Raw genomic sequence first — 27,456 nt, forward strand, 5'->3', positions numbered from 1 at the left:
GCGAGCAAGATCGGGCTTGTATTCCCAATTAATAATTGAGCTATCAGAATGGAATTGCAGTTGCGACTGAACAAGAGAAGAATGGTTTTGTTTAGCCAAGCACATCTTCTGGTGCCGGAGCAAATGGCCAGTACCAGCACAAGACCGGCCAGTAAGAATGTGAGAACAATGACGGCACTTGGCAGCGTACCTTACCTTCTTCCCGTTGGCGCCTTCCTGGAACAACTCCTCAAAGTCATTCCAGGCAGCAGACCGCCGCTTCCCCTTGCGGACACTGGTGCCCGTTGATGTAGTTGGGGTAGAAGATGGGGTAGAAGGTGGAATAGTACCTCCGGCACCGGCAGCATCCATATTGACGGGAGCAGCAGAGCTACCGACGAGTGGCACGGCTCCGGCAGCCACGTCGTCCTCATCGTCACCTGGTAGAACAGAACAAGAAGAGAAACAGGAAGACAGGAACAAGAAGAGGATCAGGAAGACATGAACAAGAAGATGATCAGGAGAACAAGAACAAGAAGAGGATCAACAAGATGTTACCTGGCAGGCCACAGGCCCTTAGGTCGTCGTTGATGGTGTAGTTCTCGTCCATCACGACGACCTCCTAGGGCAAGCGGCAGCCGGGGGCCGGGGCGTCCCTCAGGTCTTACTGTCTCAGGCCTCAACCGCTCCGTCACTCAACGGCGCGCGGCACCCGACGGGGCGACGGATACCTGCGACGCCGGAGCCCGGAGCAGGAGAAGAAGACAGTTACCTGCAAGAAGAGGATCAGGAAAACAAGAACACGATCAGGAGGATCTACATCAAGAGAACAAGAAATGCATCAGGAGGATCTACTCATGTGCATACCTGCGACGCCTCAGCGGCTCAGCCCGGGCTGGAGAGGACGACAGGAACAAGATCAGGAGAACAAGAAGAGGATCAGGAGGATCTAGATCTAAGGATCGGGAGGATCTAGATCTAAGGATCAGAAGGATCTAGATGTAGATCCAGATCCAGGGAGGCGGGACGGGAGGAGTAAAGGAGCGGGGAACGGAGGAGTCGAGGCGAGGAGGTGGTGCGCCGGTGCCGGTGGCAAGCCGGCAAGGCAGAAGGCACCAGGGAGGCAGTCAGTCAGGGAGGCAGGGAGGCAGGCAGGCGGTCAGGAGGTGAGCCGGGAGCCGGGAGGCGGGAGCGGAGGACGGGAGGAGTCGAGGCGAGGAGGCGGCGCGCCGGTCGCCGTCGGCCGTCGCCAACTCGTCGGGACAGGAGGAGCTGAGGAGGCGAGGAGCCTGGAGCGCAGGCGCGCAGCGGAGGAGAGTAGGAGACGAGGAGGCGAGGAGGCGGCTGGCGGAGGGGAGAATGGGGGGTAGGGTTTGCGAAGGGGGGGCGTCGCCGGCCGCGAGGGCTTATATACGCCCCCCCTCCCGACCGTTGCTAGCCGGCCTGCTGGGCCGCTGCTCGTTTGACGGGCCGGCAACGGGTCGAGACAGCATTTTCGTGCCGGGCCGTGCCGCCTGTCAGGCCGAGGCAACGGCCCACGCCCGGCACGATGATGCGGGCCGGGCCAGCCCGAGTTCGAAGAGTTACGGGCCGGGCTGGGTTAGGTACGGGCTAAAAATACGTGCTTCGTGCCGGGCTCTCGGGCTACGGGCTGCATGGCCAGATATAGCCACCAGCGCTCGTGTAGGGCACTCGCACCGTCCACGTACGCGAAGGTGGGAGTCTTTGTGCGGTCGGGTCGCGTTGGCGGTGGCGCGGCCACCGCGACGACGGATTGGAGGCACCCCGGCTCGGACGCGACGTCCGCTTCAATGGCCGCCGCACGGTCGATTATAGCCGAAAGGGTTTCGTTGTGTTCGTGTACAGTAAGTGTACGTAGACGTGACTGGCCGTCGTCAGCTCGTGAGCGTGCCGTGTCGTCAGCTTCCGGTATGCTAGATTGCGAGTGATCCTGCGGTCGTAGGTACGTGCTGTTTGTGGCCTTGTGGGGCTCAGCGAGTCAGCGCTCAGCCGCTCAGGGCATGGCTGCTTAATGCAATGCAGTTGTGCTATGCTGCTACGGCCGGGGATATCGGTTATGCCACCCAGTGTCAGCACAACGGTCTCATAAAACTTGGTAGTTGGGCCCAGGGCTTAGGAACGTTGTGCACGCCACGGAAAATGCCTTCGTTTCCGTACGTGTATAATTGAGGCCCAGTTGTGAACATAGAAATGGCCCACGTAAAGCGTCTGAAAAGGCCGTTTACTCTTGCAGATATAGCATGTAAAGGTTCGGAACAGTTTCCTTTGTAGGTAGCACGAATTCGGGGGGCATTCGGTTTCAGGACTAGTTTTTTTAAGTGCGCGTCACATCGATAAGGATTAAATTTGGACTAATTATAAAAATAATTGCATAAGTCGTGACTAATTCGTGAGACAAATCTATTAAGCCTAATTAATTCATAATTAGCACATATTTATTGTAGCATCACATGGTCAAAACATGAACTAATTAGGCTTAATAGATTCGCGAATTAGCCTTCATTTGTGCAATTGGTTTTGTAATTAACCTATATTTAATACTTCTAATTAGAACATTCGATGTGACAGGACTAAATTTTAGTCCCAATCTCCAAACATGACCTTAAAACTCGAGTAACAACCTAGCAGAAACTAGAACAAAGCAGCAACATTCAAATTTCACTAGTTTCGTTTGAGTTCGGAACAATTAGAATGACGGTAGGAAACCTGTCTTGTCACATGAACCATTTGAAATAGGCTATGTTTGGCTCCTAATAACCTGACCTTTAATTTCCACGCTGGGTATCTCTCTCTGGAGGACGAACGTGGAGCACACCTTTTCGGGCTAAATACACGGGCACAGAGCACCACACGGACAAAGCCTACACAAATAATGTGGCGCGCCGAAGGTGCAGTCACGAAGCAAAACCACATCGCAAGTGATCGCGGCGTTCCCGAACTTTTGGCGTGGCGAGACGCAAACCAAACAGCCCTGATGACGTGTGAGCGAGAGCGACAGATGGTGAGCCGTGCCATCCCTCGGAGAACTAGGAGCCGTGCCATTCCGTGTGGATCCAGGGTCGCACGGAGGCAAAGCTTACGTGTTGGTCACCTAAGCGCGTGTGGATCGGGTCGGAACACGTTGCTGTGTGTGTGCTCGCTCGCCTGTGTCTGCCACTGTTCACGGACCGTGCTCTCCACTGCACTCGCGCATCCCCGTTTCCAGCGTAAGCAAACAATCATCATCGACGCTTGGACCGGCTGTCCCAACGGAAGCCGACAGCGCCTCCCAATAATTCCCCAGAGCATGCAGCACAGCCACCCATGCTTACTCCCCTGGAACTGGAAGACGACGGCTGACGTCGCCGCATTACTCCGGCGCCGGCCTATCAGCCATTCCAGAGCAGGCGGTGCGCTCGGCCGGAAAAATCACGAGCCGGTGAGCGTGACCGCGGGATCGGAGCGCACCAGCCGCACCCGCACGCTGGGGTGCGGTGCGGCGCGCAGTTCCAGCCCGGCCGCTGGTGGCCGAGCGGTCGTTCCCCCACGCTGCCCTGCGCCCCTGCCCCTACGGGTGCGAGGCAAAATTTGACGGGTTTCCAGCGCCGCGTCGCTTCTCAGCCGACCGAGGATCGCTACCTCGGCTGCTGTACGCATAACGTATTTGCCCATTTGATACAGTGGGTGCACGATGGCTTTTTGGAGCTTCATCACTTCACGAGGATTAAATTCGATAGGCTATTATCATAGACGACAGCCGTACTAGGTTTCTGCCCCGCTCGGATGCGATCATATTCATATCATCGTCGTAAAAGCCTGATCCAATGACTGAATTCTTCTTAGAGTAAACGGCTCAAACCTCCTCTCATCGATCTGTAGCCAGCATGCTGCCTCTGTTGTCATACTCATACGCCTAGTTCCACATTCAGAAACCCAAGGAGTAAACTCCGATCTTGCCGACTGGTCACCAGGGCACACCCATTCCTTTCAGAGACCAGACAAGTAACATTTGCAATCTCCCCACCAAATAAACAAACAAAAAAGCAGAGACCCAACAACGCAACGTCAAAGCAAGCGAATCTGCAGGCATTGTGCTTAGCCTGATCTCCAGATCTTTCCTTGTTGCATTCAAACCTCCTTCCTCTTCCTCCTCTCCCCTCTCTGACGTATACACCCGCACAGCACATCAAAGGGGGACGTCTAAAAAAAAAAGGCGTTCCTTTTGATGTGCAGCTGCGGCCTCATTCGATTCAGTGCTATCTGAGTAGGGAAACCTCAAGCAAACCACTAGCTAGTAGCTACCCATCGTGGCGTGGGGATCGGGTGTGGAGGAGGCTTCGGCGCCAGCAGCAGCAGCAACTGCGCCCTCTCTCTCTCTCTCTCCCGCTTGCTTGATGTGCCGCATGCACAATAAACAAGCGCGAAAGCGCCCCTTGCCCCCTCACCTTGCTTTTTCTGACGACTCCCCGGTAATGTGGTGGCCTCCATGATTTCCCTCCACCGAGAGCGACGCCACCGCCCGTCTGCTTGGCTCCTTGTAGGAATCGACTAGCCGCCTACGCATCGGTCATTTGCTCAGGTCAGGCATCAAAGCCGCTGTAGGCTTAAAGCACAAAGACGTGTGGAAGCATAAGCATCACAAAGGAGTTCCAGGTTTGGTGAAAACTGAAAAGAAGGGAGCTCCATTCCTGAGAGATGGATGCCTTGGCTTTGTCCTCTGCGCGACGGGCAGGGTTATGTGGAGAAACGTTGGCGCACGATGCCGCACTCAGCTAAAGATCGGATTCATTTACCGGCCGGGGGCTCTGCAAAATCTGAAGGAAGTTGATTCCGTGCAGGTAACTCTCCGGTAATGATGCATCCACTCAGAAAGATATTAAAGTTACTAATAGAGGGGATTAGTGCTGCTTATAAAGGTAAAAGCTGATATGAGGCTCTTGGCATTAAGAAATGGGGGCACAACCAGATCTTTGTTTGATTTGCGTTTCGTGTGTAATGCGCTGAAAATTCAGTCTAGCCTATCGCTTCGGACGCTGATGATAACAGCAAGACGACAGGTGAATTGCCACTCTGAGATTTCTTCAGAGTTTCGGACACACGGTGCTATGCGTACGTACGAAAGCATAACGAGACAACTGGCACGATAATGGTAATATGAACAAGCAGAACTTATCTGCTTCAAATTCCATTACTACTTCAAGAACTGGGGCCTATGATAAGGAAGCAAAGGGTTACTAGCTACTAGGAGACAGCGAAAAGAGATCAATTAATAAAACTTCAGATTCCGTTACTATTTCCAACCTATACGGAGCAAGCCTTTTAAATTTAGTATGAGATATATCAGTTAACCTTGGATGATTTTTTTTTTGGAATAAAACTTTGGCTAAAGATGACAATAAGGAAAAAAACATTAACACAAACAGAAAAGGAAATGAAAAGGAAAAAAGAAGAGCTGCAGCCTTAGCGACAAGTACCCAAACAGTCAGTGATCAGACATTGCGCGCAACATGTCATGTCAGTTCATGCTCCTGCAACGAATCGCAAAGTTATGGTTCAATTTTCACGCAATAAAGTGACATTATTTTGTTGGGACTTGCCACCGATCGAGCAAGTCCGCTAAGTGCTCTGTTAGTGGAGTCTGAATGCAAGTCCACGAACCCGCACTGATTCTGGTGACGCGATACATGCTTTTGCACAATGCATTTCATACTTGCAGGTGCCCAGTGACGCATGCATGCTGAAAGGGACACTCTCGACGGATCAATGGAATACCACTATGTGCTTATATAAGCAACCTGCTTTGCACAGTAACGAATAAAAACACATGTGATGTTTGATGACAACATAGAACAATTCCACCATTTGTCTGCAAATTATTCGATGACTCAAATTTGTCAAGTACTCTTTCTCTCCATTCCAAAATGCATATCATTTTAATTTGTTTTAAGTAAATAGTTATTTAAGTTTTAACCAAATTATGAAAATATATTAACATCTTCACAAGTAAATGCACTAACATGACATTTCATTGTGGATTTAGTGAATTATTTGATTTGATGTTGTAAATGTTGGTGTTTTTATAAACTTGGTCAAAACTAAAGAATTTAACTTCTAGCAAAACTAAAACGATCTACATTTTATAACATGTTGAGTAGGAGATAATAACTTCTCACATATAAATGATGGTTATGATTCTAAGGACCTCAATTCTTCATGATTTATTTGGGTGGAAGGGGATCTTGGTGCACCCAAACAGGCCCTCAGTGTACATACCGAAGGCAGAAAGGAAGTTGCAGTGAAGGGAAGAAAGGAAAAAAAACTATACACCATTTATTTTCTCGCTTGTATATTAAACAGTGCACGCAAATAGTGCAGGTATACCCATGTTTCTTAATTCCTGGATGTACCTCCTTGATCTTTTAATGACAAATAAAGAAATCGGGTTGGTTCTCAGCAAACACTCGATTTCTTAAACATGAATGATATAATATATGTCCTTGCCATAAATCTCAGAACATAACACTCTTTTTCCACAGAAAAGTAAAGCTTAATAAAATACATGTTAAATATACTAAATAGATCTCCCAAAAAGGATAGCAAAAAAGGGGGCACAGAACAAAATTATTCCAGGCCTTCCACTCTGCAGTGCAGGTGCAGCCTCTCTCAATCATCCGACCCTATTGCATGCAGCGTCAGTAAACACATCATTTCAGGGACACACGCATAGGCACCTGACAAGACAGTTAGCACTTGGGCAACGCCTCTTCCATCCAGCTAGCTGCGCTCTCAGCACTAGCTTGGAATCTCAGGTTGCATCAAATCAGACTGCACCAGCTCCGTGTCCGTCGGAGGATGACTTCACCCCATTGACCTTCTTGCACTCCGAGTCATCTCCAACAACGGCGGCGGCGGCGATCTCCTTGATGAACGTGGCGTCGTCGTAGACTCCGTTCGCCTTGGACGCCACGGGCAGCTCCATGGCCTCTTCCTCCTCCTTCTCCTGGGTCTCCTTGTGCTTGCCCCAGAGCACCGAGTAAAGCCCCATTACGATCAGGACGGCGCCGAGGACGCCGCCGAGGAAGATCTTCTCGGAGAGGATGAAGGAGCCCATGACGGCCACGATGATCATCATCAGGGGGCTGAACGCCGACGCGAACACCGGCCCGGTCTTCTGGATCACCAGGCCTTGCACGTAGTACGCTATGCTCGACGTCACAATGCCCTGAAACACCCATATGCATGCGATGCGACATTAATACGCTAGAACTTCATCTGGAGCAAGAACAGTAATTACAGCAAGGCAGTTGGTCAGAGACTTACGGCGTATGCGGCGGCGAGGAGGTTCATGTCGAAGCCGATGGTCCAGACGGAGGGGCGGTGCTCCATGGCGAAGGTGACGACGATGGCCTGCAGGGTGCCGACGAAGCAGATGAGGGTGGTGAGGGAGAGCGGCGCCGCGTACTGCTTCAGGGTGTGCGCCTGCAGGATGAAGAGCGAGGCCCAGGCGAGGGTGGCGATGATGACGAAGAGGGAGCCCAGGAACCACTCCCTGCCGCTGGGGTCGATGGCGGCGATGGGCGCCTCCGCGCCGCCGTGGCCGTGCGGCTGCACGTGGCTGCTCCCAGCCATCTTCATCAGCGGGCCCTTGTACAGCGTCATCATCATCGCGCCGGCCACCGTCACCAGCGTCCCGGCCACCTTCGCCTGGCACCTCACCTTCTTCAGGTCCACCTTCTCCATCCTGCACAAGGATATCGATGGAACAATGTTAAAATGTGCATGCTCTCAGATCCAATTAAGCAGCTACATATTCTCTCTTGCGTTCATCGCATTTTCGATCAGACAACGATGTCTACCTGAAGATCACGGCCATGACGAAGGTCATGGCAGGAAGGATGTTGCTCATGGCGCAAGCGAAGGTTGGGCCAGTGAATTTCAAGCCCGCGTAGTAGAAGTTCTGGTCGATCACTGGCCTGCAATTACCAACATGCACGAGGTTAGTTACATGTTATTAGTGCTTCAGAAAAGCTGACAATTATTTGGTGATGCACTACTACTAGACAGTACGGTACTAGACTCCTTTTGTTGGCAAAAGAATAGAATCTTCAAATTGGAGTGCCACTTATCGATGCCCTTTCCTTAATGAAGATAGTATATTAAGTTTGGTACACCAAATGGCACGAGGCGCAGAAACTTATTTGTGTGCAGTGTGCACTAACCCGAGCAGTGCCAGTACGAAGATCTGGAGGAAGACTGACCACGTCATCTTGGGCCTCACCTTCCTGCCATTTCCAATCAGACGATGATACGATCAGTTTCAGAGACGAACTACGACACAATAAGAGAATTCTAGCTACTACTTGCTTCCATTTCTGTGGCGATTGATCAGATAAGCTACCTCTCGAGGATGAGAGCGAATGGAGCAATGGAGACGGTGGCGAAGGCGTGGCGGTAGACGACGAGCACGTAGTGGCTCATGCCGTGGTTGAGGGAGACCTTGGTGATGACGTTCATGCCGGCGTAGCCGAACTGCAGGGATATCATGGCGATGTAAGGCTTGGCCTTCTCGAAGAAATCGCCGCAGCAGCCCATGGCGACGGTGTCTCTAGGGTAACAACAAGCTATGCAAGCTTGGCGATCAGCTGGGTAGCTAGGTGCTAGTACAGAACTCAAGGAGCAAGACAAAGGCCTTGAGCTGAAGGAAATGTGCCCGGTGCCCAGCTCAATTTATATGCTCGTGGCAGGGGCATTTCGGTCAGTTGGAGCTGAATTTGCGAGTAAGGTTCAGAGGCTGGTTGGCCCCGTCCACGCTGGAACCCGTTTGTGCGCGCGCAGACGTCGGCTTTTCTCCGCGAGTGGCATCGTGGGTGCCTGGGCCAGGACGGGCCCACACGTCAGTTGCAGAAGGCCGCAGGCTTCTGTTGAGTTCCAGCTTCTGATCGGGTGGGGACGAAGGGAAGATCACCTGGAGAAACAAGGAGATCTCGACTGTTCCCTGCTGGTTGTGGTTGGGGATAGATAGTGCTGTAGCATCAGCCTAATTACATTAGCAAGCGAATTAAGTGGCGAACCATCAAGAACTGGTCATATCTTGATTCTTGCACATACTGGAAGCTAGACAGAGGAATCATCAGATGTCATCTCCGACTCCGATAGATGTCACAGCAGGTCACGGTGAAGCCAGGCAGCAGGCAGTAGCATCCATGATCAGGATATGCGGTTGCAAACTTGCAGCCGACATGCTTCTTTGCCCGGCTGCTGTTTCTATTGTGGTTGCCATATTCAGCATCACTGGTCGGCGATAAGCTCTAGCTCCATGCCAGAATGCGCCGACACCATCTCATGCTATTTTGAAGCTCCCAGTGATCGATCGAGGGCTCGGTAGCGTAAGCTGAAACTCCAATGGTTACTGCTTGATTGTTGCGAATATCACTTAATTAGCCAGATATAGAGGTCGTGCAAATATTGAATAATACGTTTTCTTATATGCTGAATATATACGTGGAGTTCACTGGTGTCGAGCACTACGGCAAATAAATGCTTAGCTTTTGTTTTGTAGACGACGCAACCGTCACCACAAGAAGGACGCGACGCAACGCGAACGGCTGCGGAAAGCTACATCCCCGGCCACTCTGCGAACAGAAACGACCCAGAAGGCAGACCTGAGTGCGATCCATGATAGACCATTTTTTAGTACCGGATTGGATGGATGTCTGTCAGTCTGTGTACAGCAGGTCGTCTCCAGAGTTCCCACTTATTAATCTTAAAACGAATTAACCGAAGGAAATAAAACACATCTATCACCGTTACATACTGTAGAGAATGACACGAGTTGTATCATAACTCTAAAATTTAGCTTATGAAAGGCTTCAACTCTTTTTTGGGGGAAAATTGACGGCCTCTTATTTTAGCTGCTGTCGTATGGGCTGCTGTACCTGACCTTAAATGGATTGAAGAGTCCATGTCTCACCGGTATCGACCTAAGCCATACAACATGGCTTTAGCCGCTTAGCTATTCTATATTGGCACTTTTTGTCCTTTTTGGGCTTTTGCTCTTCCAAAAGATTAGCAACCAGAGAAAGGAAGAGAGGAAATCAAGCATGGATGGAAGCCAAGAACAGATGCAGGTGCATGCATGCATGTTCAGATCAGATTCATTGCACAGTTACGTCAAGCTAAATAGCAGTCCGCCCGGCGCGTTATCTTTCCCTTTATTTCTAAACTTGGGAGACGTACACACGATGAGAAGCTGGATTTGGCTAGCTTGAAACTGGCATATGGTAGTGCAAACAAAATCAGTTCAGTTCGACTGCACTAATTTTTTTTCCCCTTCTGAAGGGGTCAGATATCAATTGAGAAGTAGCTAGTGCGTGTTACTCTAATTTTTGCAAGCCACCGATTTATTTCGGTTTTACAGGCTGGGTTGCGAAATTTGTATAATTTAACAACATATATATATGAAATATGCATTCTGAAAGAACCTCTCATAGTGAATCTAATGAAAACAAAAATCCTCATACGGATCTTTAGATAGAAATTAAGATTTGAGTTGGGACAAAGTTAAAATAACAGTTAATATGAAACATATGAGATGGAGGGAGTACTAGTGAAGCCGCATGTGACGCTTGCGTCACGAATCAAAGTCGCTCCCAGCAAATAAACACAGAGAGGCCCGGTCCTCTTTCTAGCGTAAGTAGCTTATAATCGAGTGTGGATAGGAACGCACAAGGCAAGTGGCCAGCGACGCCCCTGATTTAGGATTTTATTTTAATCGGAGGCGAGGACAAGCCGTGATCGGTCGAATGGCAACTCACAAAAGCCCTGCTCCTCCTCTGCGTGCAAAAAGTGATGGGTACAGCTCGTAACCTAATGGTACTGCGTGGCATCACTCTCACCAGCTTGATCCTATCGCAAGTAATACTGTAAGATGGATCATTACTAATCTTAATGCCCTTTGTTGTGTAACGCATCACTGATTCTTACATCGAATTGATGCTTCAATTCCCGCGCGTCTAATCTGCGTGAGCTTGTTTGGATTTTTAAAGCAGGTTGTAGAGAGAATACAAGGAGGATAAAGATGCCCGTGATGCCTTGCAGTCGCAGCAGGTTCGTTCGATTCGATGCTGAAATCTGCATGGTTCGTTACCTCCTTTTTCTTTTGCGTGGATACGATACGACCTCATCCTTTCTCTTCTGCATGCAAAGTTTGGCACTGCCAAAGTATCTGGCCCATCCATGTTCTGTATCAAGCGGCGTCGGTTGGGTTTTGGGCCTTCGTTGCTGGTTCCACCATCCCCGAACTTGCTGCTGCACCCTGAAAAACAACACTGGGCCTCAGAGCCTAGGCCCAACATGATCGTGTGGCGCACCTTGAGTCCAGTACGAATGAAGTCTCCGGAGCTACTGTGGCGCGTTGTCTTCAGTGATTAGGCATTTGGTTACACTAACACCTTTATTTTGACGAAAGTTTAAGAGCCTGCTCGCTTCAGCTTATAAGCTGGCTGAAAAGTTGAAATAGCTGATTTGTTGTGAGAAGAAAATACTGTTTGGTGGCTGATAAGCCGACTTAATAAGCTGAAACGAACAGGCTCTAAGTATTTTTTAGAAGTATAAACTAGAAACTCGTCCATGTTTGGCAATATTTTGGCAAACTTATCAGCTCGCCGAGGGGATCCGCTTGAAGAGTGCTGCATAATTATGCCAAAATTTCTGTACTAGCAGCAGCAGCAGCACGTACAAAGTGACAATGCCAGCTCACCCACCACATGTACAGAACAAGAAATCCTTGGCCACCTTTAGGACCAACCTCAAAGCACAGTGATCCGACCCACTCGCAAGCCAAATCCAAATCCAAATCGCCATGGAATTCTCATCCCCTGCTCTCCAGCTCGTCCTGCTCCTCGCTCTAATCCCACTGCTATGCTTGCACTACCTGCGGCTGCGCAGGAATGCCAAGCTACCGCCCCGCGCCAACGGCCTCAGGGTCTACCCGCTCCTGGGAACGCTCCCTCACTTCCTCAAGAACCAGCACCGCTTCCTCGAGTGGACCGCCGGCGTCATGAAGCGTGACCCCGCGCACACCATGTCCGTCAAGGCCCTCGGCCTCACCGGCGTTGCGATCACCGCCAACCCGGCCAACGTCGAGCACATAGTCAAGACAAACTTCGCCAACTACCCCAAGGGCGAGCTCGCGGTGTCCATGCTCGAGGACTTCCTCGGCCACGGCATCTTCAACTCCGACGGCGACCAGTGGCTGTGGCAGCGCAAGGCCGCCAGCTACGAGTTCGGCAAGCGCTCCCTCAGGAACTTGATCGTCGACGCCGTCCGCTTCGAGGCCGTCGAGCGGCTGCTTCCGCTGCTCGACCGGGCGCGGCGCGACGGCCGGACGCTGGACCTGCAGGACGTGCTTGAGCGCTTCGCGTTCGACGGCATCTGCCGCGTGGCGTTCGGCGAGGACCCGACGTGCCTCGCCGAGGAGAGCATGGCGGCGCCACAGAGCGCCGAGTTCATGCGCGCCTTCAACGACGCGCAGAACGCCATCATGGCCCGGTTCATGTCGCCGCTCAAGTCGCTCTGGCGCCTCAAGAGGCTTCTCAACATGGAGCCCGAGAGGAGGATGCGCGAGGCGCTCGGCACCATCCACGGCTACGCCGGTAGGATCGTCCGCGAGCGCAGGGAGAGAGGCAAGGCCGGAGGACTAGCGAGCAGGAGCGACTTCCTGTCGCGCTTCGCCGCGAGCGGCGAGCACAGCGACGAGAGCCTCCGGGACGTGGTCACCAACTTCCTCCTCGCCGGGCGCGACACGACATCGTCGGCGCTGACATGGTTCTTCTGGCTGGTCTCCGGCCGCCCCGACGTGGAGGACAGGATCGTGCGCGAGATCCGCGCGGTGCGCGCGTTGTCTAGCCAGGGGAGCACGCATCCGTCGCCGACGTTCAGCTTCGACGAGCTGCGCGACATGCACTACCTCCACGCCGCCGTCACCGAGTCCATGAGGCTGTACCCGCCGGTGGCCATGGACACGCACGGCTGCAAGCAGGACGACTTCTTGCCGGACGGCACGTTCGTCGGGAAAGGGTGGCTGATAACCTACTCCGCATACGCCATGGCGCGGATGGAGGACATATGGGGGAAGGACTGCGAGGAGTTCAAGCCGGAGCGGTGGCTCGGCGAGGACGGCGCGTTCCGGCCGGAGAGCCCGTTCAAGTACCCGGTCTTCCACGCCGGGCCGAGGATGTGCCTCGGCAAGGAGATGGCCTACATCCAGATGAAGTCTGTCATCGCTTGTGTTCTTGAAAGGTTCAGCTTCCGGTACTTCGGCGGCGAGCGCCGGCCGGGGCTCGTGCTCTCGCTGACGCTGCGGATGGAAGGCGGCTTGCCGATGCAAGTGAACAAGCGGAGCTAGACAATCAAAGGCTACAGCGAGTCAGCTACATGTCCTTTTCGTTACCATTATTGAGGTGGAATGTTGTTGTCACTCGCTACTTCTACTTCTCGGCAATCACAATGTGCACCAAAAACAGTTAAATATCTCACTTAACCTATCTGACACATGGTGAGAGTGATTCATAAGGCAACCCATAGCAAAAGGTGCCCATAAATTTATGGGCTGCCCATAAGAAATAAAATAGTAATTTGTCTATCTCCTTTCTCTCCCCATCTCTCCTTACTTTCCTCTCTCCATGTCCCATCACTACTACTTGCTTTTGGGCTGAGCATTGTGAAATTTGCAATAGCTATGGACTACTGACACATGGCCCACCACTAAGGACTATTTGATCCAAATGCATTGGGCTTGCCCTTAGCTATGGAATCTGCACAATGCTTAAGGTCTTGATGGGACCTATATCAATGGAGAGAGAGGAGAGAGAGCTAATATTTTATTTCATAAGGGTAGCCCATAAACATATGGATAGCTGAACCTATAGGCTACTATATAGACCACTTACACAATGTATTTGGATTGCTTGTAGAATTTTTTATTCGCTATGGACTACTTTTGAGCAACATTGCACAATGTATTTGAATTGCTTGTAGAATTTTTTATTCGCTATGGAATACTTTTGAGCAATGTTGCCCACCTAACATGATCCAAATGTACTGTGGTTGCCCTAGAATGGACCAGTGATTGCACTACACTGTACTTCTGCACATCTCACTCAACTGTTCCGAGATTTCAGTTATTAATGCAGGAATCTTATAAGAACTCTGTAGGAATCAGTTCAGTTCAGTTCAGTAGGAATTCGGAAAACAACAGTATTCCAAACGGATCTCACAGTTCAATTGACACGGTGGATATAACTTTTATTTTTATTTTATAATTTTTTAACACTAAGACATTTAATGCATAATTCATAACTAATGTTAACACTTACGCTCACCACATCCTTCACAATGCTACATACAGAATTGATCTTCGATTTAGGTGGGAGTCCTGGTACTCTGCGATTTGTCAACTTTAACTGAAAAAATAGCAGAATATTGAGCAAAACCCTTAGTAGAAATGCATGCCTAAAACCAAAATAAAGCTTATTGTCACTGGGAGCCTTCAGGATCAAGAAAATAATAAAACCCTAAGTTCACAGGAAAGTCAGTTTCTTTAGAAAGACTGCAAGGCCATGCACACAAAATTACCTGGTGCTAATTTTATGTTTGATTCCACAGCAGTTGTCATGGATTAGGTGTTTCGTGGGACCGTAGGAAAGAAAAAGGTTGAGACTACTGGTATTCTTGACATCTGAGCTGTAGTTGGTAGTTTCCTCTGGGTCGCCTCATAATCTAAAATAACAGAACAAAACGCTAGTTTGTCTAATTATTTTTTAATATCCTCTTTCCATTGACATCAAACACCCCTGGGATAGCTTCAGTTCTTCTTCGGCCTCCTTGGCCATGGATGCCAATGATCTAAGCGCCTTACTCGGTTACTCCTAAGTTTATGGGCGCCCACAATATCTTTGTAGATTGCCAACCAAGCTCTCATATGGAGCTTATCTTCATATTTATCTGAATCGTTCACCAATTTTTGTGCCACAGCTCCTGACAACATCTGAAACAAAACACACTTTATCCCATTAATTGCAATGACAAGTTTACGTCACATATGCACAGCCAGAAATGAGAATACGTCTGCTTGACATTGCGATTTACCTCTTGAGAATCGCCAGGTGCGACATCCTCTTCAGGGTGACATATTAACTTGAGAGCAGTTGCAAGTTTCAGCGGATCCCAATTCTGGGAGTCAATTTGTGATACCTCCTCAAGTTGTTCGACACCATAGCGCAAGAGTTCAGCATATTTGTTCACGCAAACATCACACTCATACATGGCAGATGCCATGTTAATAATGTGTGACTTAGCCTGCATAAGAACCATCACTAACAAAAACACAAAGGTCAAAATTTTCTGCGAGAATATTGTGTAAAATACTTAAGTCATCTAAGCAGACAGACTATCAGAAAGTGTAATAGTACATGCCAGGGAGTAATAAAAACAGAAGGCATTCTATCTCAGACACGGGAAAGGAAGTCAGGAGCTCACAATCTTGGCTTCAACCTCAAAGCCATAACAATTCAGGATCGATTTCATTCCTCGACTCATCTGGAGGTGGTCCTCATCAGTTAGTTCTAGTTCTTCACTGGGCACTAAAAACTTCATGAGGTTCTTCAAGCCCCACATTAGTTCATGCACATCATTGAACAGGCAGTGTATTCCCTGGCAAAAAAAAAATCCACAACAAAATGTGTGATCAAACTGTTCGCAGACATAAGGATACTATGGAAGCTTACACTCACCAATCTGGTTTCGATGACTGTGTTATATTCAGGTAATCCAACAGCAAGTTTTTGCCCAGGGCGGAGGCACCTATTAATCATCTTAGCAAGCTTATTATCACCAACACCAGCACTATTAATGGCGCTGGCCTTGTCCTTGAAAATTTGAAATTCTCTAAGGTAAACAACCTGATAAAGGAATGAACAAAGCCGAGCACGTTAATGTAAAGCTGTAGCCTTATTGAAGTCCTCATTTATCAAATTATTGCAGTATAATTCAGTATGGGTTCGTGCGCTAAGATAATGCAATGTGTTCTAAAAACAGACCAGAGTTGTGTTCTTTGGCAGTAGTATCATGTCAAGCCTCAACCATCCTAGCTAAGCAGTAGTCAAAAATCAGTAAACAGAATGTGTTATTAGACTGTTAAATTAGTATAAGTAACTAACAGCCAATGTGCATGTGTTCTTTTGTCCCCAAAAAGTTAAAAAATGAAACATAAGTAAAGAATGGGAATGTGCAAGATCATGCAAGGTTGAAATAAGGGATACGAACCTCTAATGCCTTAGACTCTTTGATGAAATCAGCCCATATCTTCTGCAATTAATCCATCCAGGAAACTAAAACTAGGTCGATGACATAGATTGTCTATTGTTCTCGTGAACGAATATTTCGACAAGAGAAAGCACATCTGGAAAATCCCCAAGCCTTGCGCTACTTTCAAATACAAAACCACTTACTGGGTAGAGTCTTTATCAGCTTCACAGAATCTGAAGATCACTTCCTCTGGCCTAACTTTTGTGAAATTGAACTTCCCACTATCAAATGGCTGGAGGACTTGGTTCATTCCAAACTCAGTTGGTCGTCCTTGTATTAAATGATGACAAATTTAGACTGCCATTCTCCATACCCAAGGAACAACTCAGGGCAAATTATTGTAGTTAGTCTCCTTGTAGTTCCTCTTTCTTGCTTTCTTTTGGGTTTTACTCTTTTGGCTTTGCCTGTACCTCTTTTACTTCATTTTTTAATATATATCCAGTAAGGGCTTGCCCCTCCTGTTCTCTCAAAAAAAAAACAACAACTCAGGGCAAAGCTCTTGCCATCCATGACTAGCTTTGTTGAAACTGAAAGCAGTGTCAAAATATACGGGCATCAGTCATTCCTCCAGTATATGTGATTTATTTAAAATGCTCATATAGTTGATTAATAGCACTGTATCCAACATAAGGCTGCACAGTGAACAACTCAAGCACATGCCCGAGTTTTCATATGGATCAAACGTGCAAAGACAAATAGAGATGTAAAGACAGGTACTAATACAGTCCAAAGCCCCAGAATATAATCAAATTAATACACTCCATTCGCAGGTTAACATTTGGCTCAGTTCATCTACAAAATGCTCAATTGGTGGTCCATGGGTATTCTAAGACCTCAGCCATGAGCCAAAAAGGTCACTAAGTTCCATAACCAAAATCACAGAAAAATCACATAATGCCGCGGGAGCAGGAGCAACCAGTGATGGAGCGAGCGGGAGCGGAACGATAAGAGTATCGACGGGCATGGGAAGAACCCGACTTTTCTTGTGGGTAATGCAGAAAGAAAATGGCGCCTGAGGATTGGATCTCACTCAAGGGAGGCCCTCCCTCAAACCAGCATCTTGATTCGATGGTTTTGTTGCGAGATTGTGGTCGGAGAAGACGGTGAATTCACGCAAATCTCACGTGGAGAAGCAGCGGGAAGAGGAGGAGGGAAGCTGGGAGGAGGAGCACCAGGACGGTCACGAGGAGAGGGAGGTGCGAACGCACGCTACGCATGCGTCATGGCCCGGGGCTCGCTGGCAAATCCATGGTAGCTGCAGTGGATGAGAGGCAGCTGCAGTGGCAGCTTCTTCTACGCTTGGTTCCTTGCCCCCAGCTCCCCCTTGCAGCTCCTCTTCTTGTGCCGCCTGTGATGCCTCCCGAAGTTAGGATGCACGATATGGCGGCGCTGGCGTGCGAGGCCCACAAGGTCAGCGCCGGAGAGGCTTCACAGAGACGTGCGCTGGCGCTTGTTGCAGGCCACGGGCCTGGAGCAGTGGCCAGCAAGGCAAAAACTTGAACCATCAAGCAACGGCCAGTAGGAGCGAGCAACTAAAGCAATGCATGCAAATAGATGTAATTCTCAAATTCTATATTACTCTCATTAAGGGTCCAATATTATCATGCATCACATTTATCTAGTACTTTGATTAGTAGTCCAATTTTATCAAGCATCAAAATGGATTCAAGTCTTATCCAATCAATATAGTTAGGCTCTAAGTAGACAAACAAATGTCTGTAGTTACTTTGGGGGTTAGTGTTTAAAAAACATATGCTTTTAACAAATGTGCCACATTAGACATCTTAATTCATGGGACAAAGCTTATATGTGCGCCTTTATTTGTAAGGCCCCGTCTGGCACCACGTTTGAGCATCGGGTTGTTCCCTGGATGCACAGGTGCTACTGGCTTCCTTCGTGGCTGCAATCGCCCTCTGCTTTACCTCCTTCCCGTGATGGAAAGGTTTAGGTATTGTAGTTCTTTCCTTGAATTTCACTGATATTCTTTTCTGTTTTCGCCCTATGCTTTACCTCCTCCCCGTGATGGAAAGGTTTAGGTATTGTAGTTCTTTCCTTGAATTTCACTGATGTTCTTTTCTGTTTTCCTAATCTGTGTATATCTTGGATAGTCCCCTAGAAACTGCTGATAGTAATCCATCTATTTTATTCCTGATATCTGATATTTAGCTATGCCTGAATTTTAAGAAACTTGTTATGCTTATTATTTCAGTTCTATTCCCAAGAAACATGCTATGGAGAAATTACTAAAATGCAAAAATATCATAAATCTCAATCTCCAATCACAAATGCACGTTATAAAAAGCTATGAACAAAATAATCTGTGCAAACTCACAGAATGACATTATTCATAATAAAGGAAATCATCAGTTAAGTTGTTCACATGAATGATAGTTTGTTATTGCAATCGTGATCTGTGTAGGTGAGAATGGAACTATTGATGGTCAAGGCAGTGTCTGGTGGGATATGTGGAAGAAAGGTACACTGCCCTACACAAAGCCTCACCTGCTTGAGGTGATGAGCTCTTTTGGTATCATCATCTCTAACGTTGTCTTCCAGGATTCGCTTATGTCAGTGAGTTCAGTCCAGAATCCTAGAAAGAATTACTAGACTACTCACGAATTAAGCAGAGATGCTACACCTACATCTTGCTACCATTTTTTCAGGGATTTTAGAGACTGCTTAGTTCATTTTGGCCACAAAGTTGCTTTGAGGCTCCCAGCTTGTTTGTTGCAACTGTTTCTACAATCTACAATCACGTACTTGTGGTCCAAAATCTGCTTTTATTGTTTGTCCGAACTTAGAAATAAATGTTGGATCATCCTTCATGTGTGTGCAGCAATAATGTTGCAGCAACGTGTCTCCTTGCCAAACCAAACCAAATGTGTCTCTTAAAGTGGAAAATAGATTGATTAGTGTTTGATGATTCTTGCTTTTCCCAAAATAATAAAACTGTCGAAGTACTTCTTCTTGAATTTCCAGGTTATGTCACTTGCTTTGTCCTATCTGATTTTTCGATTTCATATGGCTGTGCTTGAAAATGCAGATTAGTAGGGTGCCTATCATCGGTATCACTTTGTTTGTGAATGCGTGGGTGCTTTAGACATGTTTTAAGTGCTATGCTGAATGTTTTTTAATCTACACACTCATCAATACCTCATGAACTGTGTGCTAACTCTTATTTCAATTTTTTGTGATAGTGGTTTTCTTGCCCATCCAATCAAGTATGTGTTGCGCGTCTGGTGATTGAGCTGCAATCAAAGCACGGAACATGTCTTCAGGAACATGTCTTTTAAGGAAGAGTTCATATTGTGTTTCTGTTTGTTTGTTAAACTATGATTGTTTCACACAACATTTACGTGAGATCTGAATTTCATGCAGCTGCCAGGAATGGAAAATTTATATGTATTCTATACTCAGCTTTCTAAATTACAGATATTCTAGTCTAAAAAATATATATTAATCTGATTTGATTGCTTATTGTACTACCTTCTGAATGATTTGTTTTTCTGAATCTTCTGAAAATAACTCAAGATATTAGGTAGATGTTAATATGTTAATGAGCTCTATCGTTAAAATTTTATGTTAAAATGCTGTGATTTCGCGGTGAATTTATCCTGTTCTATTCTATTTACTTGTGTTTGATTGCTGAAATGGTAGGGTGCGCATCGCGCACCGAATGTTCTAGTATTAATTATGCACGCGCTCGTCGCGGGGTTGCTGACGCGCGACCACGGCAACAGGTCCACGCGAGTGGGAGCGGTGCCCGAGGCCTGCACGAGACTGCGTCTCGTGTTCTAGTTTTTTTTTTCCTTTTCATTTCTCTTTTTTCTCTGGCTGGTCATTTTTTTTTACTCTATGGATATTGTTCGTGTGCAGCTCATGTTCATAAGTTGTCTAACAATATATTTCATAACAGTTGTGACAAAAAAATATTTGCATAAGTTGTGTATATTATGAAAGTTGTGCTACAAAATTATCCGTAAGTAGTCAAAAAGAAGTTAACAGCTGTGATAAAAAATATTTGTATAAGTTGTGTATATTATGAAAGTTGTGCTACAAAATTATCACATAAGAAGTAGTCAAAAAAGTTATACATATAACTTGTATGCACAAGTTATAACTCTCTAAAAATGGAAATTTGAAGTTGACCTTTAGCTGTATGTAGAAGTTATACGTATAAATTTGCTCAAACAGATTTGTCTACAAATTTGTGTTTGAACAATTGTTATACAAATTTTGTGCATAAGTTTTGTCCACAAATTTGTGTTTGAACATTGTTATACAAATTTTGTGCATTAAATTTGTCCACAGATTTGTGTGTATAAATTTACCTCCAGATTTATATTTATAAATTTATAAATTTTATCCATATATTTTTGTGTCTACAAATTTATGTGCATATAGAAGGGGGGACTACTGGTGATTCAGAAATGGAAAGGCGGAGGTGCACCGACAAGAGAATGCCATAAATGGCTGTCGGAAATCGATTGTTGCGGAGCGAGCGCTAATTAGCAAGCCCCCGGCCAGTGGGGGCGCTCTTCCCGACACCCGGAGCGGAGACCGGACTCAAAAGCGGGCGGAGCGGAGCCAAAACGGGAGAAATCGACTCCACAGCGCTCCGCTCCTCGCTCCCAGGTACTCCTGCTCCCCAAATGCTGCGACGGGAGAAACAAATACACGGCCACAACAGGGGTGCTGACGGACCATCTGGTAGTTGGAAAATCACTGGTTGTATAATCAAGTCGATATACAATCAACTGATCAAAGTAGACATATACTGCTAGCGACAAAGCAGACAGGTCCAGCCTAGATTACCGAACTCTTCCTCTCGATCACCTCCATTGGCAAGCCGCCTTCCATCCGCAGCGTCAGCGAGAGCACGAGCCCCGGCCGCTCCTCGCCGCCGACGAACCGGAAGCTGAACCTCTCGAACACGCACGCGACGATGGATTTCATCTGGATGTAGGCCATCTCCTTGCCGAGGCACATCCGCGGCCCGGCGTGGAAGACCGGGTACCTGAACGGGCTCTCCGGCCGGAACGCGCCGTCCTCGCCGAGCCACCGCTCCGGCCTGAACTCCTCGCAGTCCTTGCCCCAGACGTCCTCCACCCGCGCCATCGCGTACGCAGAGTAGGTCGTCAGCCACCCTCTCCCGACGAACGTACCGTCCGGCAGGAAGTCGTCCTCCTTGCAGCTGTGCGTGTCCATGGCCACCGGCGGGTACAGCCGCATGGACTCGGTGACGGCGGCGTGGAGGTAGTGCATGTCGCGCAGCTCGTCGAAGCTGAACGTCGGCGACGGATGCGTGCTCCCGTGGCTAGACAACGCGCGCGCCGCGCGGATCTCGCGCACGATCTTGTCCTCCACGTCGGGCCGGGTGGAGACCAGCCAGAAGAACCAGGTCAGCGCCGACGACGTCGTGTCGCGCCCGGCGAGGAGGAAGTTGGTGACCACGTCCCGGAGGCTCTCGTCGCTGTGCTCGCCGCTCGCGGCGAAGCGCGACAGGAAGTCGTCCCTGGACGCCAGCCCGGCGTCGCCTCGCTCCCTGCGCTCGCGGACGATCCTGTCGGCGTAGCCGTGGATGGTGCAGAGCGCCTCGCGCATCCGCCTTTCGGGCTCCATGTTGAGAAGCCTCTTGAGGCGCCACAGCGACTTGAGCGGCGACATGAACCGGGCCATGATGGCGTTCTGCGCGTCGTTGAAGGCGCGCATGAACTCAGCGCTCTGCGGCGCCGCCATGTTCTCCTCGGCGAGGCACGCCGGGTCCTCGCCGAACGCCACGCGGCAGATGTTGTCGAACGCGAAGCGCTCCAGCACGTCCTGCACGTCCAGCGTCCGGCCGTCTTGGCGCGCCCGGTCGAGCAGGGGAAGAAGCCGCTCGACGACCTCGAAGCGGACGGCGTCGACGACGAAGTTCCGGAGCGAGCGCTTGCTGAACTCGTAGCTGGCGGCCTTGCGCTGCCACAGCCACTGTTCCCCATCGGAGTTGAAGATGCCGTGGCCGAGGAAGTCCTCGAGCATGGAGACCGCGAGCTCGCCCTTGGGGTAGTTGGCGAAGTTTGTCTTGACTATGTGCTCGACGTTGGCCGGGTTGGCGGTGATCGCAACGCCGGTGAGGCCGAGGGCCTTGACGGACATGGTGTGCGAGGGGTCACGCTTCATGACGCCGGCGGTCCACTCGAGGAAGCGGTGCTGGTTCTTGAGGAAGTGAGGGAGCGTTCCCAGGAGCGGGTAAACCCTGAGGCCGTTGGCGCGAGGCTGCTTCTTGGGGTCCTGGCGCAGGAGCAAGTAGAGCAGAGGGAGCATGGGGAGGAGCAGGACGAGCTGGAGACCAAGGGATGAGGTCGGGGAGAGTTCCATGTCGATTTGGATTCTGCTTCGACTTGCGAGTGGTGCCAGTGATTCGCGGCCAAGGATCTCTCGTTTTATGTACCTGCCCGTGAGCTCGACTAGCTCGGCTCAATTATTTCGTGCGTCGTGTTCTTGCCTTCTGGGTGTGCTGCTCGTACAAACATATTGGACATTCGAGGACTCTTTCACTACGTGTCTTTTGTAACAAGGCACGATGGCATGATCCAAACTTTACAATTATTAATTGGCCTAGTACTTCTATAATGTATTTTTTGTGATAAAATATTGCCATTCACCCCGTAACTAAAAGTATTTTCAAGTGATCATAATTTTGTTGCTACAAGCATTATTTTCTCTCTTCATATAGTCGGAAGAATACATTTCAAATATTTTATTAAAAATTTAAGGGTGTAGTTATTTAATGTTTGTGCTCTCCACTTCCAATTAATTGTTTTTTAAAAAGAAAGAGTCTCCATTTATATATTTAATAGGTACAATGGTCATTTCAAGTGACTTCTTACCAGATCAAATGCACTGTAGAATATGCATAAACATAGGGAAAGGGAGAAGCATACTGTAAGGAAAAAAAATAGCAACCAAAATGGAACTTTTGAGCTGCCAAATCAATAGGCACAAAGGATGGAGTATTATGTAGGCCCAGAGACTTACTACAGAAAGTCAAAGACCCTCTTTGGTCAGAACTAGTAGGAAGTTTCCAAAGCGTTTAATTTAGTGAGAGTTGTTGCTAGATCTGGTCTGGAGGGATTTAATACATGAAATAATTGGTGACAAGAGCGCAGAGCGCAATGCCAAGTAGATACTACAAGCTGTTCTTTAATTAAGTTTGGCTTGCGGATCAAGACATTAAGTCAATCGTCATAAAAGAACTCTTTCCATTTAGAATTACAAAACCTTATTTTTGTTTTATTAGAAATAATCAACCATAACTGTATCAATACATAACTTTTGATATAAATTTGGTTTTATTAGATTTATATTCAAAAATACTTTTATGATTCCATTTTTTATAAATCAGATATTAATAAAATAATTGTTGGTCACAATTTTGACATATCGAAATGAAGTACGTCTTAGGAAAACGGTGAAGAGATGGATGGAATACAAATCGAGCATATCTCCCCAGTGAGCCGAATTTAGTTTACCAAACTATGTTAAACATTGAAAGACATGCTTAGGCCTTCTGCACTGTGAGCTTTGAGTGATGCCTGTGCTAAAAGAAATAGGAGCGGCGCACGTACAGGCATGGGCGCCCATGAAGTAAACAAACGAAAAAAAAACCACCTACTTCTTTCTTCCAAGTAACTATAACGTAATGGAGATCTTCAACAATTTTGGATGGAAATTCAGCAACAGACTTCAAACCTAGTGTGTTTTAATCTCTTTGTTCTGAACTTGGTCTAGTGCTTGATGCTGTAATGGTGGTCGAGTACCGCGTTTAAACTTTTCTGTGGCTGTAAACATTTACTTGTGAACTGTTGAGGCAGTATGTTTTAATCCTTAATTAAAAAAAACTAAAACATCCTTTTATCTGTCTTGAGTTATTTTTTATTTATTTGATAGGCCCCGTATGTGATTCCATGTACACAAATTCCTCACTGCATCACAGGAGAGCTGTGCCCATTTTTTATTGTGGGACCGTTTGTTTTTTTGCATCGCTTGCACGCTGTGGAGGGCCTTGTTCTTCTATCTCGAGAACAACACTATTGTCACTAACCAGTGTTTTTTTTTGTTACGTAATATTGTCATTCACGTAAATCTGCTACCACTTCCTCTTCCTTCCCATGTTGGCTCCTGCCTCGCTCTCCTCGCCTCTTCTAGCGGTGAGTTTTATGGCTGCTGCTCCTAACTGACGCCTATGTCCACCTTGGCCAAACCCTGAAATTGCACCTGAGATTGATGGACATGACAACTAGAAACTGAAAACTTAAATAAAGTGAGCACCTCATGGAATTTGTCCTGTTGCCATCGATCGTTTCGTCTATATTATTATCCGTCATGATCAGATCAACCAGCAACTTCTATTAATCTAGGCAAGCCTCGCACTCGCAAATTTCTTAGTTGGACGCACACGACAGTAGATGGTGCCAACAACTCAACAAGTGATGTCTGCACGCCTGCACGCAGAGCACGAAGCATCAAATTATTGGGAGTGGGAGCCGCGTGACTCCAGCTCGCCCGGTAAACAAAAACGAGAGAAATTCTTGGCCTCCTAGAGTTCGAACCCAAAGCCAATCGCCATGGAACTCTCCTTGACCTCGTCTCCTCTCCTCGTCCTGCTCCTCACTCTCCTCCCTGTCCTCTACCTGCTCCGCCTGCGCCCGGACCCCAGGATACAGCCTCGCGCTGATGGCCTCAAGTCCTACCCCCTCCTCGGCGTGCTCCCGCACTTGGTCAAGAACCAGCACCGTCTCCTCGAGTGGTCGACCGACGTCGTGAGGCAATGCCCCACGCACACCATGTCCTTCAAGGTCCCCGGCCTCGCCGGCGCCGCCATCACCGCCAACCCGACCAACGTCGAGCACATAGCCCGGGCCAACTTCGCCAACTACCCCAAGGGCAACGCCACGGTGTCCACGATCGAGGATTTCCTCGGCCACGGCATCTTCAACTCCGACGGCGACCAGTGGCTGTGGCAGCGCAAGGCCGCCAGCTACGAGTTCAGCAAGCGCTCGCTCAGGAACTTCGTCGTCGACACCGTCCGGTTCGAGGTCGTCGAGCGGCTGCTGCCGCTGCTCGGGCGCGCGGCGACCGACGGCCGGACGCTGGACGTGCAGGACGTGCTGGAGCACTTCTCGTTTGACAGCATCTGCCGCGTGGCCTTCGGCGAGGACCCGGCGTGCCTCGCCGAGGAGGGCATGGCGGCGCCACAGAGCGCCGAGTTCATGCGCGCCTTCAACGACGTGCAGGACGGCGTCATGGCCCGGTTCATGTTGCCAATCAGTTCACTGTGGCGCGTCCAGAGGATGCTCAACTTGGAGTCCGAGCGGCGGCTGCGCTCGGCGCTCGGCACGGTACACGGCTACGCCGACCGGATCGTCCGAGAGCGCAGGGAGAGAGGGGAGGCCGGGCTGGCGTCCAGAGACGACTTCCTGTCGCGCTTCGCCGCGAGCGGCGAGCACAGCGACGAGAGCCTCCGGGACGTGGTCACCAACTTCCTCCTCGCCGGGCGCGACACCACGTCGTCGGCTCTGACATGGTTCTTCTGGCTGGTCTCCGGCCGCCCCGAAGTGGAGGACAGGATCGTGCGCGAGATCCGCTCGGTGCGCGCGTCCAGCCACGGAAGCGCGGCCGCGACGTTCAGCTTCGACGAGCTCCGTGAAATGCACTACCTCCACGCCGCCATCACCGAGTCCATGCGGCTGTACCCGCCGGTGGCCATGAACACGCACTGCTGCCAGCAGGATGACTTCCTGCCGGACGGCACGTTCGTCGGGAAAGGGTGGCAGGCGACCTACTCCGCGTATGCAATGGCGCGGGTGGAGGAGATATGGGGCAAGGACTGCGAAGAGTTCCGGCCGGAGCGGTGGCTGGGCGAGGACGGCCTGTTCCAGCCAGAGAGCACGTTCCGGTACCCGGTCTTCCACGCCGGCCCGAGGATGTGCCTCGGCAAGGAGATGGCCTACATCCAGATGAAATCCATCGTCGCGTGCGTGTTCGAGAGGTTCAGCTTCCGGTTCGTCGGCGGCGAGGAGCGGCCGGGTCTCGTGCTCTCGCTGACGCGGCGGATGGAAGGCGGCTTGGCAATGCAAGTGAACAAGAGGAGCTAGGCAATCCTGCTGCAAATCCTACCGTTGACTGAAAAGAGGAAGACAAAATTCACTGGACTCTCCGTGCAACGAGACAGTAGCAAACTAACAAAGGTTAGGGATTGTATCTGCCTTCAAACTCTGAAGATACAAGAACCCGCTCCTACTGCACACAGGCACTTCAGAGTTCAGATTGAGTCAATATTCAGAAAGTAGGAATGAAGAAATCTCATTCACTCACCAAGTCACCAATGTGAAATTTGGAAGCGGATCAAAGTGCAATAAATGTTTGTCATGAAACAATCCGGACTACAAGTGAAAGAACCACAAACGTTGACTTGAGGTGATCCAAATGTATATTAACCAAAAAATAGAAACAGGACGATCCATGATTTCCACAGATGGACAATGGCTCAGAAGATTGGGAGTCGCAGTGGGGTTGAAGAAGGGGAAAGCTATATCATACTCGCGCGTTTTTACTACCTTAGATGTACGCAAATCTGGGCTGTAGAATTCGATCAATACATGCAATGATTAGAAAATCCAAGTGATTTGGGATATTTAAAATCATCGCATGATGTATGGACAGAGCCATTTAGTTAAGAAACCATCTCTAGTATTCCTCGAACTCTGAGATATCAAATAACATTATTTTACTGTGCACAATCCTTGAACTCTAAAGACATAAATACGGCAATTTTACTATGCACAGGTTCAAGCTCCTCAGGCAAAGGCAACTGTCAGGACGCAGTAATCAAAGAAATGTAGCAAAAAGGATAGGTTGAAGTATTTGATTCAGATACATTCACGAAAACAAAAGAATTGGTGAGGCGACAACACAATAATTCATCATGGAACAACCAACTAGGCAACAGAATAAATATAAATAGTAAGACAACAACATGATAATTCATCAAGGGAAGGAGCTACCTAAGAGAGTAACACGACAATGCATCAAAAGACAACCTAGCTTACGAAGATGACTGCTTCACTT

The 27,456-nt window shown here is 48.7% G+C and overlaps 4 protein-coding genes across 4 annotated transcripts; 2 read left to right on the forward strand and 2 right to left on the reverse strand.

Moving 5' to 3' along the window:
• Positions 1–6,459: 6,459 nt before the first annotated feature.
• LOC117854890 (WAT1-related protein At5g07050) lies at positions 6,460–8,673 on the reverse strand. Its single transcript, XM_034737154.2, has 5 exons — positions 8,378–8,673; positions 8,199–8,261; positions 7,836–7,952; positions 7,300–7,720; positions 6,460–7,201 (listed from the first exon to the last, which is right to left on the reverse strand). Exons 1-5 carry the CDS (start codon positions 8,569–8,571, stop codon positions 6,800–6,802), a joined length of 1,197 nt encoding a protein of 398 aa, XP_034593045.1. The 5' UTR covers positions 8,572–8,673; the 3' UTR covers positions 6,460–6,799.
• Positions 8,674–11,741: 3,068 nt separating this feature from the next.
• LOC117855465 (cytochrome P450 CYP94D108) lies at positions 11,742–13,621 on the forward strand. The gene has a single exon (XM_034737823.2). It carries the CDS (start codon positions 11,840–11,842, stop codon positions 13,382–13,384), a length of 1,545 nt encoding a protein of 514 aa, XP_034593714.1. The 5' UTR covers positions 11,742–11,839; the 3' UTR covers positions 13,385–13,621.
• A 7,434-nt stretch (positions 13,622–21,055) lies between these two features.
• Positions 21,056–22,830, reverse strand: LOC117855423 (cytochrome P450 CYP94D108). The gene has a single exon (XM_034737774.2). It carries the CDS (start codon positions 22,702–22,704, stop codon positions 21,151–21,153), a length of 1,554 nt encoding a protein of 517 aa, XP_034593665.1. The 5' UTR covers positions 22,705–22,830; the 3' UTR covers positions 21,056–21,150.
• A 1,990-nt stretch (positions 22,831–24,820) lies between these two features.
• On the forward strand, positions 24,821–27,118 carry LOC117855824 (cytochrome P450 CYP94D108). Its single transcript, XM_034738219.2, has one exon. The coding sequence runs from the start codon at positions 24,954–24,956 to the stop codon at positions 26,481–26,483; it is 1,530 nt and encodes a 509-aa protein (XP_034594110.1). The 5' UTR covers positions 24,821–24,953; the 3' UTR covers positions 26,484–27,118.
• Positions 27,119–27,456: the final 338 nt, after the last annotated feature.

Source organism: Setaria viridis, chromosome 5, assembly GCF_005286985.2.
Source record: "Setaria viridis chromosome 5, Setaria_viridis_v4.0, whole genome shotgun sequence".
NCBI lineage: Eukaryota > Viridiplantae > Streptophyta > Magnoliopsida > Poales > Poaceae > Setaria > Setaria viridis.

What these genes read in the sequence shown, in the direction of transcription:
- LOC117855824 (XM_034738219.2), top strand. Translation starts at nt 24,954, where the DNA reads ATGGAACTCTCCTTGACCTCGTCTCCTCTCCTCGTCCTGCTCCTCACT.
- LOC117855423 (XM_034737774.2), bottom strand. Translation starts at nt 22,704, where the DNA reads ATGGAACTCTCCCCGACCTCATCCCTTGGTCTCCAGCTCGTCCTGCTC.
- LOC117855465 (XM_034737823.2), top strand. Translation starts at nt 11,840, where the DNA reads ATGGAATTCTCATCCCCTGCTCTCCAGCTCGTCCTGCTCCTCGCTCTA.
- LOC117854890 (XM_034737154.2), bottom strand. Translation starts at nt 8,571, where the DNA reads ATGGGCTGCTGCGGCGATTTCTTCGAGAAGGCCAAGCCTTACATCGCC. An exon ending in TTCGTACTGGCACTGCTCGG is followed by an intron (nt 7,953 to 8,198) that starts GTTAGTGCACAC and finishes TGGTAATTGCAG; the next exon opens with GCCAGTGATCGACCAGAACT. An exon ending in TCCTCGCCGCCGCATACGCC is followed by an intron (nt 7,202 to 7,299) that starts GTAAGTCTCTGA and finishes TGGGTGTTTCAG; the next exon opens with GGCATTGTGACGTCGAGCAT.